Here is a 14,893-nt window from a genome sequence, read left to right as displayed (position 1 = left end):
ATTAACATAATTTAATAAAGTATTGATACGTGCTACAATCCACCTTACTTTACAAATTCTTCTTGAATTTCCCATTATTCTACATAATAATTCCCAGGTATAGAAGGCAGGTGGTATAATCCTAAACCCCTAACGTCAACATGAATAGTCTATGGGTGGTATATGTCGATGTCTTCAATATTATTAAGGAGATACTTTAGCTTCACTCAGCATTTCTGAGATGGGACAGGGAATCATTCAACTTCTGATCGAACAAATGATATCATACTATACCACTCTATAAACTAAGATACATCTTTTCTTGCCCATTCTCTCAATCAAATCAAGCATATTACAATCACAGATGATAGTGAAAAAGTTTTTAAGCTCTTCAATTTTGATCAATCAAACAGAAGAAGCAAATTTATTTCATTGACTTGGAACAGTACTACAACCACAGAACCCAATGGAAAATGATGGCAGAGTATTTAAAATAAATCAGATCAAATGACTAATTATCATATCAATCCAAAATAACTAAGCTTTTATTCAATGTGAATGAATCAATGTTATCATTATTTGAAATGCAGTACTTTGAAATATGATATGCATCAAATCAACATGAAATATTCAATATCAAAGTGTGGGTTTCCATCAATTTAGAACTGGCAAGTATAATGTTGTCATTTATTTGACGAGTCAACCATTATAATTTTCTATTGTCCTGTTACTTAGGTGAATAGCAGCACCAGACATGCTATGTAAACTTAAAATCTGAATATGGACTGATAATGCAGTGATGTCATGCACTTGATCAACAATATGCAGTGCTACAGCAGTAGAATATCTATGTTTACTATCAATAATTTCTACCATTAATTCTTAATCTGAATTATACTGCAGCAGGAATGGTGTTGGACTAAAAGTAGGCTTCACAATAAAAAACATACCAAAGATTACAGGAGCAAATAAAAAATTAAAGTAATGCTTATCCTCTTAGATGCCTCTTTCTGTACCATTCTAGTTCCAGGTGAACCATCAATGCAGAAAAAGACATCAGTGGCATACAAAGACATCTAGATTTAAAAAACAGTCCTGGGATTTGAGAAGAATGAAGTATATTCGATTTGTAGTGAAGAATAATGTGTCTTAACATGTTTTTAAAATTCAAGCCAGATCACAGGATGTGGGTTCATAGAACTAAATGTCTTCTTTGATAGTTGTATATGGAGCTATCAGTTAGGCCTGTCAATGTCTGCTTCATTTCCCTCTTTTGTGCTTGATCTGTTGCACTAAGCGGTCCTTATGAAATTGCCACGTAATCATATTTAAGCATAGCATAAAAGGAAACACTGCTACCGTACAACCTGCTGGTCCCTGCACGGTGCATTCAGATTGTAGCATAGCCATGTATCCATGTGCCTGGGTAGCTTAAGGGTAGCTTAGCATTGGTGTCCATGTGTAAATTTTGCTAAGTTAATTAAAGCGATGATAAACATTGCATGTTTAATCAGGTCCTGTAGATTCTGTTCAAAAGTCTGATGGTGCATCTTCTAAGACACTTTGAAAGACAACTGCTGCTATAAAGATGGTATGCCTTTATCATACATTATAACTTAGGCAAATTTGCCTTTTCAATTAACATTACAATGCTAACACTAAATGTTATAACATGATTCCATCACATGTATGCAACATCACTACAACACATTGGTTTAAATTGATACAATAAATACAATCCTCTTGAAATTTCCATTAATGGGATACTAGGATTCAAATAGTTAATACAATGTATAAAAACATCCCATTTCTACTGTTCTAAAGGACGTGCCATCCCATTGAAAAATAAATGGTCACATATTTGAATACAATAACTAAAGGACTTTTTTTTCAGAAAACGATAGATGAAGCAGTCATACTTTAAAATCTACAGCAAAACATGGCAATAATGCTCCATTACAGTATTGTAAAAGATTTGCCAAATAATTCAACTACATTGTTGTGTATCAATCCTTCATTCATGTGGACTACTCGACCTTTTGCAAAATCCCCTTCACTCACAGTCTGCACTTTATATATGATTATTCCGACTAATATCATTCTACATTTGAAAAATTCCAACCGAGGTTCCATAATATGAATCTTCTACCTGCTGAATAAGAAACAAAACATTCTTCCCTGCAAGCTGATGTTTATTTAAAAGTAATATTTAAGAACTTTTTAAATGTAGGTAACCAATTTGATTCCCAACTACACTTGTTCTCTCTTCTGAAGGAAAAAAAATCCCACAAAGTATCCGATTTAACTGTATTCTGAAAGCTACTCAGAAACATGATAAAATATACTTATGAACACTGTGAATATATCAAAACTAAACAAGATTATCTAATGGCATTATTCAAGCAAATTATTAAAGGTCTTAAAGTAACACCAACATCACCTGCAGTCTCTTTAATTTTTTCATGAATAAAACTTTAAGAACCATGCTGATTTTCTGATAAAGTAACTAATTGAAACTTGAACTAATGAGGTGGAACTTGGTTTATAGCCTTTAGCAATATTTTGACATTAAAAAGTATTAATTTGTGGAGATAGTCAGGAAGGGATATGCCCGTTGGCATTGTACAGTTAAATTGAAATCCATTACTCCTTTTTTAATATCCTGAGTATGATAACATGTTGCAATTATTTTTGATTATTCGCAATGATAAATGGTTGGTTGACTGATTTATACTAATGAGCAGAAATTTTAAATTTGTTGACTTCATTTTTGAATCGTCATATCTGCAGCAGTCATGTTCCAACCAAGGTATTGCCCTGCGCTTCCACGCTGATTTTTTTTTCACAAAACGTTAGCTCCTTCTACAGTTACTTGATCACAGTGCGATTCCCAAAGGGATTCGCAGGCACTTAAGCTTTGTTGAAAGTGCAGGTCGTTTCACTCACCAGTCGTTTCGACGATTCCCTCAAGGATAACGACTATCTCGAATTGCTCCGTTTGCATTGATCGCTGGGAGAGGTCGTAGAAAGGGCTCTTGCTATCAATCACATGGCAGATAGTGAGTGGGGAGACGAGGAAAAGCTGATCTGCCCCTGTGCTAAATCCCACGTCCAGTTCTAGTTGATCGAGGGGCAAGAATTCACCCTCGGGCGTCTGCCGAGACTAGACAAGCGTGGAGAGAAGACATCAACATTGGACCAGCTACTCAAGACATTCTGAAAGCGCTTTACATCACCGCCAACCCGCTGCCCAATCAATAATTTGAGTGAAAACGTTTTCTATTCATGTTCAGTGATCCAGATTAAAGAATGGGTTTGTGTTCAACAAGAAAAATTACATTTTTTAAAAGTGAGAATCATAACATTTCCTGCCAGAATCACGAAATAGATCGCGCCTGAATACGTTACAGTCTGTACACCGTCCAGGAAATCATCGATTATTTTTCGCCATCCTTAACTATTTGTTCGAAAAGTATTAACTCGCAAATGCACTTCGCTCAACCATTACTCGGTCCTGTGTAAAGAGGGTTAAGCTTACATTCTAGTTTCTAATCTTTACTCGATCGAAGATTCATTTTTGGACGTTTTCAATTCCTTAGTGAATAAAACCGCTAACCGAAGGTCCTTAGGTTCTGCATTTATCATTACCTTACTGGATTTGTAGTTAGCTATTTAGAATAAAAACTCGCCTTTGGGGAAACTTTCTCAGTTATATCAGTGGTCCACTTATGCGAGCAATTTAAGCAACGTGAATGTTCGACACACACACTACTGATTTCTGCCATCTGCGGAGAAAGTTTCCGGCCACACCACAAACAATTAACTACTTCAAAGTTTAAAGTGCAATGACTGTCGACAACAGCGGCAGTTAGATCCCAAAGAGTGAGACCAACGGTGGTTGGTCTTTTAAAGTACCTACGCATTCTTAAATCGGTTCCTCTGCACACCCTTTACCTTTCACGTATCTGAACGTTTGCTTGTGTGTGTTTTTTTTTCCGGGGGGGGCAGGTGGAAATGGTCAATGATCATACAGGCCACAAGTCTCCTTATTGATTTTAAACCCATCTTGTACTTTAGTTAATTTTATATCGTTTTATAGTATAGTATTTTGCAAATCGATTCGACAAATCAAAGACCGTGTGGAAATGTAATCATTTATGCTAAAACTTGATATTAAAATAGCTATAACTAAATTTGTGCTAGAAATTAAATACTGTAAAGATTTTCAATTTAATGTGTTTAGGATCTCATTATTTCTTCTTTAAGGACAAAATATTCACGCAATCACCGATGCGTTTGCACCATAACTTGATCTAAATGCAAAGTGGCCTCCAATTCCATTGTTAGTCCATCATTTTTACTAGTGGTTGCGATACTTACAAGCAGAATGGTATTCATTCAACTGCTGTGTCTATTTGTAACTCTAAATTGGAATACTGATTTTTATTAAGCAGCTCGTCTGAAAACCGGTGGGTAGAAAGGCAAAATTTTTCAGTTTGGCTAATTATGATTTTAGTATCTGGATCCACTTGTATCCATAGGGACAAAATAGTTAGTGCGCCAATGGGTTTTGAGCTCCGTGTGCAAAACACTTGAAAACATGTGTGTATTTTTAACACGAATTAAGCCAACGGGGGTTCAGGATGAATCTCAGGGTTGGATAGATTCTGATTTGCCAGTGTCTTTTGCTTTGAGCATCCTGTGGTCCCAGTGAATTCCCAATGTACCCTCAGTGGGAGGATTTTTAATTCAATCTCTAATGTTAAGGTTTTTTTTAGGGGGAGTGGGGGCGAGACTCCGATTTCTTTATCGCAACCAGAAGGAATGAATTGCCTGTTCAGTAATTCATGGTTTGGAGAGAAAATAATTAGATCCGTAGTGAAGTAGCATGAATGTGAAGCGGAAACATGGCAAATAATGAGCCAAATGAACTACCCCGTAATGTCGATATGAAAATATTTGGCTGGAGCATGGTTATTCCACCCCCTCCACCCGCTCCGCCCGCATGTTACAGAAAATATGTACTGGGGTCTCACCCACATTAAGACAGCCTCTGACAAGATTCTGCAATGTTGATTTGAAAAGAATCTTTTAGAAGCCCACGCAATCCAATAAATCCAACCTTTCCCAAATTCTATATAAAATCCCTATGATAAACGTGTACAAAACGCAAAAGCACTTTAAGATACCTGGATATCTGGAACATACGCATAGATTATTGAAACACACGTTGTCTTGTATGAGTATCACTTACTTACTTTGAGCAATTTACAGCGTATCTGTGCCGACACCATATGGCTGTTGCGGAGGTTTCCCACTCTGAACATCAGAGTCAGTTTACCATCTCTCATGGAAATCACCGCATGTTCACTAAACATCAACGTCTCTGCTCGCTTCTTGGGTTGAGACATTTTTATAAACATGCAACCGATCAAGAATGCATCCACAATGGAGCCCAGAATGGACTGAAGGAGGAAAAGAATGATCCCCTCTGGACATTTGTCAGTGATGTACCTGTATCCGTAACCGATGGTGGCCTCCGTCTCAATAAAGAACAAGAAGGCAGAAGGAAAGTTGTAGACGTTGGCAACACAAGGGGTGTACTTCTCATCGTGAGCTTTGTTGAGATCGCCGCGGATATAAGCGATTAGCCACCACATCGACGCCATAAAGAGCCAAGCCACCGTGTATGTGAGAATAAAGATGAACAAATTCCAGCGCCATTTCAAATCAACTAATGTGGTAAATAAATCCGAAAGATAACGGCTAGTTTCGCCGCTCAGGTTCCCGTGCTGCACATTACAACGCCCGTTCTTATCTACAAACCTCTGCCTCTTTTTCTTGGGTGGCTGATTAAATCCAGAGCCACTGGACAAGGTGGTCACTACTTGGTAATCGTCACCAAATTTTCTTCGAAGTGCGGACATAATATGGGTAACTGGCCAGATTAATACTCTGACAACCTTAACTTGGTTCTCTCGCCGTGCGTGCTTTAGCTCCCTGCCACTACCTGCCCAATAGACGGAAGGAGAGGGGAACTAGCTTGGAGTGCCAGACAAAGAAATCCTAATTCGTTGCCCCTCTGGCAATGCGCACAAGAGCATTGTTACTAGTTCTCGATCTGCAGCAACCCGCTTCGCAGGCGATCGTCCTCCTTTTGCCTCCTCTGCAGGATGGTTTGTACAAATTTATACAGCCTTGCGGGGCTTTAAGAGGTCTTTATTTCAAAAGAGATCCTCCGATCCCCCCCCCAAGAAAAAGTTTACCCAGATTCTAACATTTCTACTGCCGTGCCATCTTACTTTTGTTTTGTTTTAGCCCCAAATTCCGAGTGCCCGTTGTTGAACCAAGTTAAATCAAGCATTCGCAGCCTCTGAGAGGTATTGCAGGCTCCACTTCTCTCTCTGTCTTTTACACTCCCCGGCTAGATCTTGTTCTTCCTCCAGATAAATATTCGATGGTGATTTTCGCCGGCGATGCACACACCAGGTGCAGCCCCGAGCTCCCTCTCTCTGTCTCTGCCTCTCTGTGCGGTGACTGCTGTCTTCCAGGTAACAGCAGCTTGCAGCTGACCAGCGCTGCGGCTCCGATCGCTTCCTCGTGCTGCAGGTGAGAGAGAGAGAGAGAGAGAGAGACTGAGAACGCGCGATCAGCGGGCGGCGCGCGCACTGCATCTCCCCGGGCCGGCGCGCGCACGCGGCTCACACCCCTCCAAGCCGCCGCCGGCGCGCGCGCGCCCTCACACACACACACACACACACACACGCACACAAACGCAGAGGCACCAGTGCCTGGTCCTGCGCGAGCACGTGGGCGGGAGAATTTGGAATCCTGTTTCTCTCCCCCCACAAACCTGGAGGGCCAAAAGGCATTGATGCATTCGCTGAGAACCCGACCGGAGAAACAGAGATGTGCAACGTCGGATTCTAAACCTGCAACCACGCAACCCGTTCGGGGTATAGCCGCGGCGTTTAAACTCATTATTTGGAGACTGGGGTGTACAAAGTTAAAAATCACACAACACCAGGTTATGATCCAAAAGGTTTACTTGGAAGCACTAGCTTTCCGAGTGCCGCTCCTTCATCAACTGGCTGTGCAAATCACCTGATGAAGGAGCAGCCCTCCGAAAGCTAGTGCGTCTAAAAGGTGTGTGTTCAGGGCGTTTCACAGGTGTTGGGAGATGGTGAGTAACCACACTCAGTAAAAACACAAGTGTTAGGAGTTCACACGGAGGGAATCAACACGTGAGACAGGAAGAAACGTTTCTTTCCTTCTTCACCAATTCTTCTAATCAGGAGAAAGTGAGGACTGCAGATGCTGGAGATCAGAGTCAAAAAGTGAGGTGCTGGAAAAGCACAGCAAGTCAAGCAAAGGAACAGGAGAGTCAGAGTCTCCTGCATAAGCCCTTCAGAAATTGTTGATGGATTTGTGCCCGAAACATCAACTCTTCTGGCCTTGGATGCTGCCTGACCTGCTGTGCTTTTCCAGCGCCACACTTTTTGACTCAAATTCTTCTAATCACCATGTTATTACACACCTCTGGACCAGGTGGGACTTGAACCTGGGCTTCCTGGTCCAGGATAGGGACACTACAACTGCACCACAGGAGGATGAAAAGAATTCCTTAGCTTTGGGGTGGAAAAAGCATCAGTTGTGTCCCTTCAACATACCAAATTGGAGAAGAAGTTTATTCAATCTCTGCATCATGTTGCAGGTCAATAAGATCATGATAGATTCCACATATCTTTCTACCCCCATAGCTCTTATTCCCTTGCCCATCAAGAATCTATCCACCTCTGCTTTAAAAGTGACCCCACCTTGGATGCCTTCTAGGGAAGAAAGTTCCAAATTCATGCTTCATCTAAAACGGAAAAAAAGTCTGATACGAAAGGACATCTCTTAATTTTAAAGCAGTACCTCCTTGTTCTAGATTGACTGCAAGAAGAAACTTCCTTGCCACATCCACTTAGTTAATACCATTCAAGATCCTATGCACTTCTCAATTCCAGCAGAAACAAACACACCTGCTAAATCTTTCCTCATCACACAACACACTTATTCCAGGTATCAATCAAGTAAACCAGGAAGGCTTAAACAGGTCATTGGGACCCTAAGCAGCATTAAGACAAGAGGAAGGTTATGGCTGGTACAGAAAGAACAAGTTAAATATAGAAGGCAGGCAAGAGTTCGCAGAGAACAAGGAAGATTCATGAATTAAAATGCATTTATTTCAATGTGAGAGGTAAGGCAGGTCAGGTAGATGAACTCAGGGTATGGTTGGGAACATGGGGCAAGAGTATCATAGTTGTTACAAAAATATGGCTAAGGGAGGGAGAGGATTGGCTGCTCAATGTTCTGAGACATAAACGCTTTAAGAAGGATAGAAGAGCAGGCAAGAGAGGAAGGGAAGTGTCTTTTATGATTAAGAAAAACATTACGCAAGTACTTAAAGAGAATATTCCTGGAGGATCATCCGGTGAAGCCAAATGGGTGGAACTGAGAAATAACAAGGGGCTAATCACTATGATAGGATTGTACTATAGGCCCCACAGTAGTCAGCGGGAAATTGAGCAGCTTATATAGGGAGATTGCAGATAGCTGTAAGAATAATAGAGTTGTAATAGAACATAGAACAGAACAGCACAGTATATGCCCTTCAGCCCACAATGTTGTGCCAAGCATTTCCCTTAATCGAAGATCAATCTAACCTACACACCCCTCAATTTACTGCATCCATGTGTTTGTCCATAGAGTCATAGAGATGTACAGCATTGAAACAAACCCTTCGGTCTAACCCGTCCATGCTGACCAGATATCCCAACCCAATCTAGTCCCACCTGCCAGCACCTGGCCTGTATCCCTCCAAACTCTTCCTATTCATATACCCATCCAAATGCCTCTTAAATGTTGCAATTGTACCAGCCTCCACCACATCCTCTGGCAGCTCATTCCATACACGTACCACCTTCTGCGTGAAAACGTTGCCCCTTAGGTCTCTTTTATATCTTTCCCCTCTCACCCTAAACCTATGCCCTCTAGTTCTGGACCCCCCAACCCCAGGGAAAAGACTTTGCCTATTTATCCTATCCATGCCCCTCATAATTTTGTAAATCTCTATAAGGTCATCCCTCAGCCTCTGACGCTCCAGGGAAAACAGCCCCAGCATGTTCAGCCTCTCCCTGTAGCTCAGGTCCTCCAACCCTGGCAACATCCTTGTAAATCTTTTCTGAACCCTTTCAAGTTTCACAACATCTTTCCGATAGGAAGGAGACCAGAATTGCACGCAATATTCCATCAGTGGCCTAACCTATGTCCTGTATAGCCGCAACATGACCTCCCAACTCCTGTACTCAATACTCTGACCAATAAAGGAAAGCATACCAAACACCTCCCTAATGTATCTGACACTACTACCACCGCTGGCAGTACATTCCAAGCACCCACCACTGTCTGCATAAGGAACCTACCTCTGACATCTCCCGTATACCTTCCTCTAATCACCTTAAAATTATGACTCCTTGTGACAGCCGTTTCTGCCTGGGGAAACATCTCTGGCTATCTACTGTCTCTATGCCTCTTGTTATTTTGTACACCTTTACCAAGTCATCTCTCTTCCTTCTTCTCTCCAGTGTGAAGACCCCAAGCTCACTCAACCTCTCTTCGTAAGACAAGCCCTCTATCCAGGCAGCATCCTGGTAAATCTCCTCTGCACCCTCTTTAAAGCATCTACATCCTTCTTATAATGAGGCAACCAGGATTGGACACAATATTCCAAGTGTGGTCTAACCAGGGTCTTGTAGAGCTGCAGCAAAACCTCACGACTCTTAAACTCAATTCCCCTCTTAATGGAAGCCAAAACACCATATGCCTTCTTAACAACCCTATCAACTTAGGTGGCAACTTTGAGGAATCTGTGCACGTGCATCCCAAGATCCCGCTGTTCCTCCACACTGCCAAGTACCCTGTCTTTCACCCAGTATTCAGCATTCAAATTCGACTTTCCAAAATGAATCACTTTGCATTTAGGTTAAACTCCATCTTAGCCCAACTCTGCATCCTGTCAATTTAATGTTGTAGCCTGCAACAGCCCTTGATACTATCTACAGCACCACCGACCTTTGTGTCATTGGCAAACTTACTAACCCACCCTTCCATTTCTTCATCCAAGTCTTTTATAAAAACTATAAAGAGCAGAGGCCCAAGAACAGATGCCTGCGAGATACTACTGGTCACCAACCTCCAGGTGGAATATCTTCCATCTACTACCATTTGCTGTCCTCTTTCGGCCAGCCAATTCTGTATCCGGACAGCCAAATTTCCCTGTCTCCCATACCTCCCAACTTTTTGAATGAGTCTACTGTGTGGAACCTTATAAAATACCTTACTGAAATCCATGTACACCACATCCACTACTCGACCTTCCTCAACTTATCTCATCAAGTCTTCAAAATAATCATAAGTAGGTGAGGCATGACCTGCCCCTCACAAAGCCATGCTGACTATCTTTAATCAAACTATGTTTTCTACATAGTCATAAATCCTATCTCTCAGAATCCTTTCCAGTATCTTGCTTACCATGGATGTAAGACTGACTGGTCTGTAATTCCCAGGGATTTCCCTGTTCCCTCCAGTCATGCAGTACTACTCCCATGTAGAGTGAGGATGCATAAGTCATCGCCAGAGGTGCAGGAATCTCATTCCTCTCCTCCCGCAGTAACTTTGGATATATCTGTTCTGGCCCTGGGGAGTTATCTATTTTGATGCTTTCCAGAATTTCCAGAATTTCCAGCACATGCACTTCTTTAATATTAATCTGTTCAAGCCTCTTAACCTGGTCCATGGTGTTCTCACTATCAACAAGGTCATTCTGTCCAGTGAATAGTGAAGCAAAAAACTCAGTTAGGGTCTCTCCTACCTCTTCAGACTCCAGGCACAAGTTCTGCCCACTATCCCTGATTGGCTCTACCCTCTCTCTGATCATTCTCTTATTCCTCACGTGGATATAGAATTCTTTTGGGTTTATCCTAATCCTTCCTGCCAAGTCCTTTTCATGCCCCCTCCTAGCTCTCCTCAGTCCATTTTTGAGTTTTTTCCTCACTACCCTGTCATCCTCTAAACTGTACCAGGTCCTTGCTTCCTCAATCTTAAGTAAGCTTTCATCTTCCCTCTGCTCTTCTCATCGAAGGCTCCTTCACCTTACCATTCCTTGCCTGTCTCAGTGGGACAGTTATCCAACACTCACAACAAGTGCTCCTTAAACAGAGACCACATTTCTGTTGTGCCTTTCCCGTAGAACAATTGTTCCCAATTTATACTCCATAGCTCCTGTCTAACAGCAGTATAATTTCCCCTCCCCCAATTACATATCTTCCCATACTGTCTGCTCCTATCCCTCTCCATGGCATTGGTAAAGGTGAGGCAGTTGTGGTCACTGTCACTGAAATGCTCTATCACTGAGAATCTGACACCTGGCCTGGCTCATTGCCGAACACCAAATCCAATATGGCCTCCCCCCAGTTGGCCTATCTGTATATTGAGTCAGGACTCCCTCCTGTACACACCTGACAAAATCGGCTCCATCCAAACCATCTGCACTAAGGAGGTTCCAATCAATATTGGGGAGGTTGCAGTCACCCATAACAACAACTCTGTTACATCTGTGCATTTCCAAGATCTGCTGTCCAATCTATTCTTCTATTGCTCTGCTGTATTGGGTGGTCTATAGGAAACACCCAATAAAGTGACAATCTTTTCCTGTAACTGACTTCCACCCATTACGACTCAGTAGAGAAACCCTCCTCAACAACCTTCTTTTCCTTTAGCTGTGATGCATCTCTAATTAACAATGCTACTCCCCCTCCTCTTTTACCTCCCTCCCTGTTCTTTTTAAAAAGATCTAAACCCTGGAACATCCTGCAACCATTCCTGCCCCTGTAAAATCCATATTTCCATTATGGCCACAACATCATAGATCCAAGTACTGATCCATGCTCTAAGTTCATCACTCTTATTCCTGACACTCCCTGCATTGAAACAGACACACTTTAACCCATCCCTTTGTTCTATCAACTCTGTATCCTTCCTGACAGACCCTCTCCTTTGATCTGTAGCTCTGGTTCCCATCCCCCTGCCAAACTAGTTTAAACCTTCCCAAGGTGCTCTAACAAATCTCCCGCCCAGGATATTGGTGCCCATCCAGTTTAAGTGCAACCCGTCCTTCATGTGCAGGTCCCACCTTCTTAATAGTAGGGGATTTTAACTTTCTAAACATAGCCTGGGACTGCCATACTCTGAAAGGCTTGGATGAGGAGAAATTTAAGTGTTCAAGAAACCTTCTCAATCGATATGTAGCTGGCCCTACTAGAGAAAACATGACCTCCTCTTGGGAGATAAGGCTGAGCAAGTGACTGCAGGTGTTAGTGGAAGAGCATTTTGGGACCAGTGATCATAATTCCATTAGTTTTAAATTAATATGGAAAAGGATGAGCCTGATTGACAAGTCAAAGTTCTAAATTGGGGCAAGGCCAATTTTGATGGTATGATATAGGAACTTTTAAAATTGATTGGGGGAGGCTGTTAGCAGGTAAAAAGGGATGTCTGGTAAGTGGGAGAATTTCAAAAGCAAGTTAATGAGAGTTCAGAGACAACAGGTTTCTGTTAGTGTGAGGGGAAGGGCTGACAGGCATAGGGAACACTGGATGATGAGAGATATTGAGGCTTTGGTCAAGAGAAAGGAGGTACAGAGGAACTTCGATTATCCAAAAGAGATGGGCGGGCACTATTTCGTTCGGATAATTGATTATTCGGTTAATCGATTCAATGCCTCTCCTCTGGGGCAGGAGTTTTCTATGAAGTCTGCTCCCCAGTCAAGACACTAGACAGCAGCACAACGCATGTGAGCCCCCACCCCCACTCCGCCTGCCACCGTCCACCCCCAACACCACCCCCGCCTACCTCCCTCCACCCCCAACACTGCCCCCCTCCTGTCCAATACCACCCCTCACCCTCCCTCAACCCCATCCAACACCACCCCCACTTGCCCCCAACCCCGCCCAATGCCAACCCCTGCCTGTCTCCCTCCAACCCCAACACCGCCTCCTCCTGTCCAACACTGCCCCTCACCCACCCCAACCCCATCTAACACCACCCCACGCCTGTCTCCCTCCACCCCCAACACCACCCACCGTCTGTCTCGCTCCACCCCCAACACTGCCCCCTCCTGTCCAACACCACCCCTCACCCACCCCCAACCCCATCCAACACTGCCCCCACCCACCCCCAGCCCCATCCAACACCGCCCCCTGCCTGCCCCAAACCCGCCCAACACCACCCCCACCTGCATCCCTCCACCCCCAACACCACCCACCGTCTATCTCGCTCCACCCCCAACACTGCCCCCTCCTGTCCAACACCACCCCTCACCCACCCCCAACCCCATCCAACACTGCCCCCACCCACCCCCAGCCCCATCCAACACTGCCCCCTGCCTGCCCCAAACCCGCCCAACACCACCCCCACCTGCATCCCTCCACCCCCAACACCACCCACCGTCTGTCTCGCTCCACCCCCAACACTGCCCCCTCCTGTCCAACACCACCCCTCACCCACCCCCAACCCCATCCAACACTGCCCCCACCCACCCCCAGCCCCATCCAACACCGCCCCCTGCCTGCCCCAAACCCGCCCAACACCACCCCGACCTGCATCCCTCCACCCCAACACCACCCACCGTCTGTCTCGCTCCACCTCAACACTGCCCCCTCCTGTCCAACACCACCCCTCACCCACCCTCAACCCCATCCAACACTGCCCCTGCCCGCCCTAACCCCACCCAACACCATCCCTGCCTGTCTCCCTCCACCCCAAACACCACTCCCCTCCTGTCCAACACCGCCCCTCACCCACACCAACCCCATCCAACACTGCCCCTCACCCACCCCCAACCCCATCCAACATTGCCCAACACCACCCCCTGCCTGTCTCCTTCCACCCTCAACACCACCCCCGCCTGTCTCCCTCCACCGCCAACACCGCTCCCTCCTGTCCAACACCGTCCCTCACCCACTCCCAACCCCATCCAACACCGTCCTTCACCCACCCCAACCCCGTCCAAAACTGTCCCTGCCTGCCCCCCAACAATGTCCAATACCGTCCCCCCTGCCCAATCCCATCCAACAATGCCCCCTAGCCCCGCCCAACGCCACCCCTGGCCAACCCCCTTCTGCCCCCAGCACCATCTATCCCCACATCCCATCTGCCCCCCATCTGTCCCCACCCACACACCCCCTGCCCCCTCTCCGGGGAAGCCAGATTGGACACCAACAATAGGACTGTTGCTGCTACTACTGCCTTTTGGGGGTGGGGGGGGACCTCCAAATAGTGCACACACACAATCTTTTACTGCAACTTTTTGACAGGTTCCATCTCTGCCCTGTGCAGAACAATGTTAGAGGCATTATCTGGGGAAGGTGGGTTTAGGGTACATACCTGTATAGAACTCCAGGGAAAGTGTGGGAAGAGAGAGACAGGGAGTGGGAGTACAGTCATTTAGAGACCTGCGCTCCCATCAGTCCAGGACTGTTCTCGGCAGCACTTTTAATCATTGCAAACAAAAGACGCGATCAGTATTGGTCACACGTAACGTTTCTGTTGGCACCTCGAGATGTCCTTCGGATAATCCAATTTTCAGATAATTGGTATTCGGATAATCGAGGTTCCTCTGTATATGTCAGGTATAGACAGGTGGGGTCAAGTGAACCCCTTGAGGAAGAGAGGGGATGTAGGACTACACTTAAGAGGGAAATTAGGAGGAATAAAAGAGGATATGAGAAAGCTTTGGCAGTTAAGGAGAATCCATAGAGATTCTACAAGTATATTAAGGACTAAAGAGTAACTCTGGAGAGAATAGGTCCCC

General features: G+C 44.5%; 1 protein-coding gene across 2 annotated transcripts in view; it reads right to left on the bottom strand.

The window, feature by feature from the left end:
- The window catches only part of kcnj3a (potassium inwardly rectifying channel subfamily J member 3a), a 320,466-nt gene extending 313,858 nt beyond the window's left edge, over positions 1 to 6,608 (bottom strand). The window contains exons 1-2 of one of the 2 annotated variants that reach the window (XM_072579364.1): positions 5,238 to 6,608; positions 2,926 to 3,142 (exon numbers count right to left, since the gene is read on the bottom strand). In XM_072579364.1, the coding sequence (XP_072435465.1) occupies positions 2,926 to 3,142; positions 5,238 to 5,906 (886 nt within the window). In that variant the 5' untranslated portion in view covers positions 5,907 to 6,608. The remainder of the gene's footprint in view (positions 1 to 2,925; positions 3,143 to 5,237) is intronic. The other variant, XM_072579365.1, reaches the window with a different exon arrangement.
- Between the last annotated feature and the right edge of the window lie 8,285 nt (positions 6,609 to 14,893).

Source organism: Chiloscyllium punctatum, chromosome 10 (assembly GCF_047496795.1).
Source record: "Chiloscyllium punctatum isolate Juve2018m chromosome 10, sChiPun1.3, whole genome shotgun sequence".
Taxonomy (NCBI): domain Eukaryota; kingdom Metazoa; phylum Chordata; class Chondrichthyes; order Orectolobiformes; family Hemiscylliidae; genus Chiloscyllium; species Chiloscyllium punctatum.
This window is presented reverse-complemented; position numbering and strand designations above follow the sequence as displayed.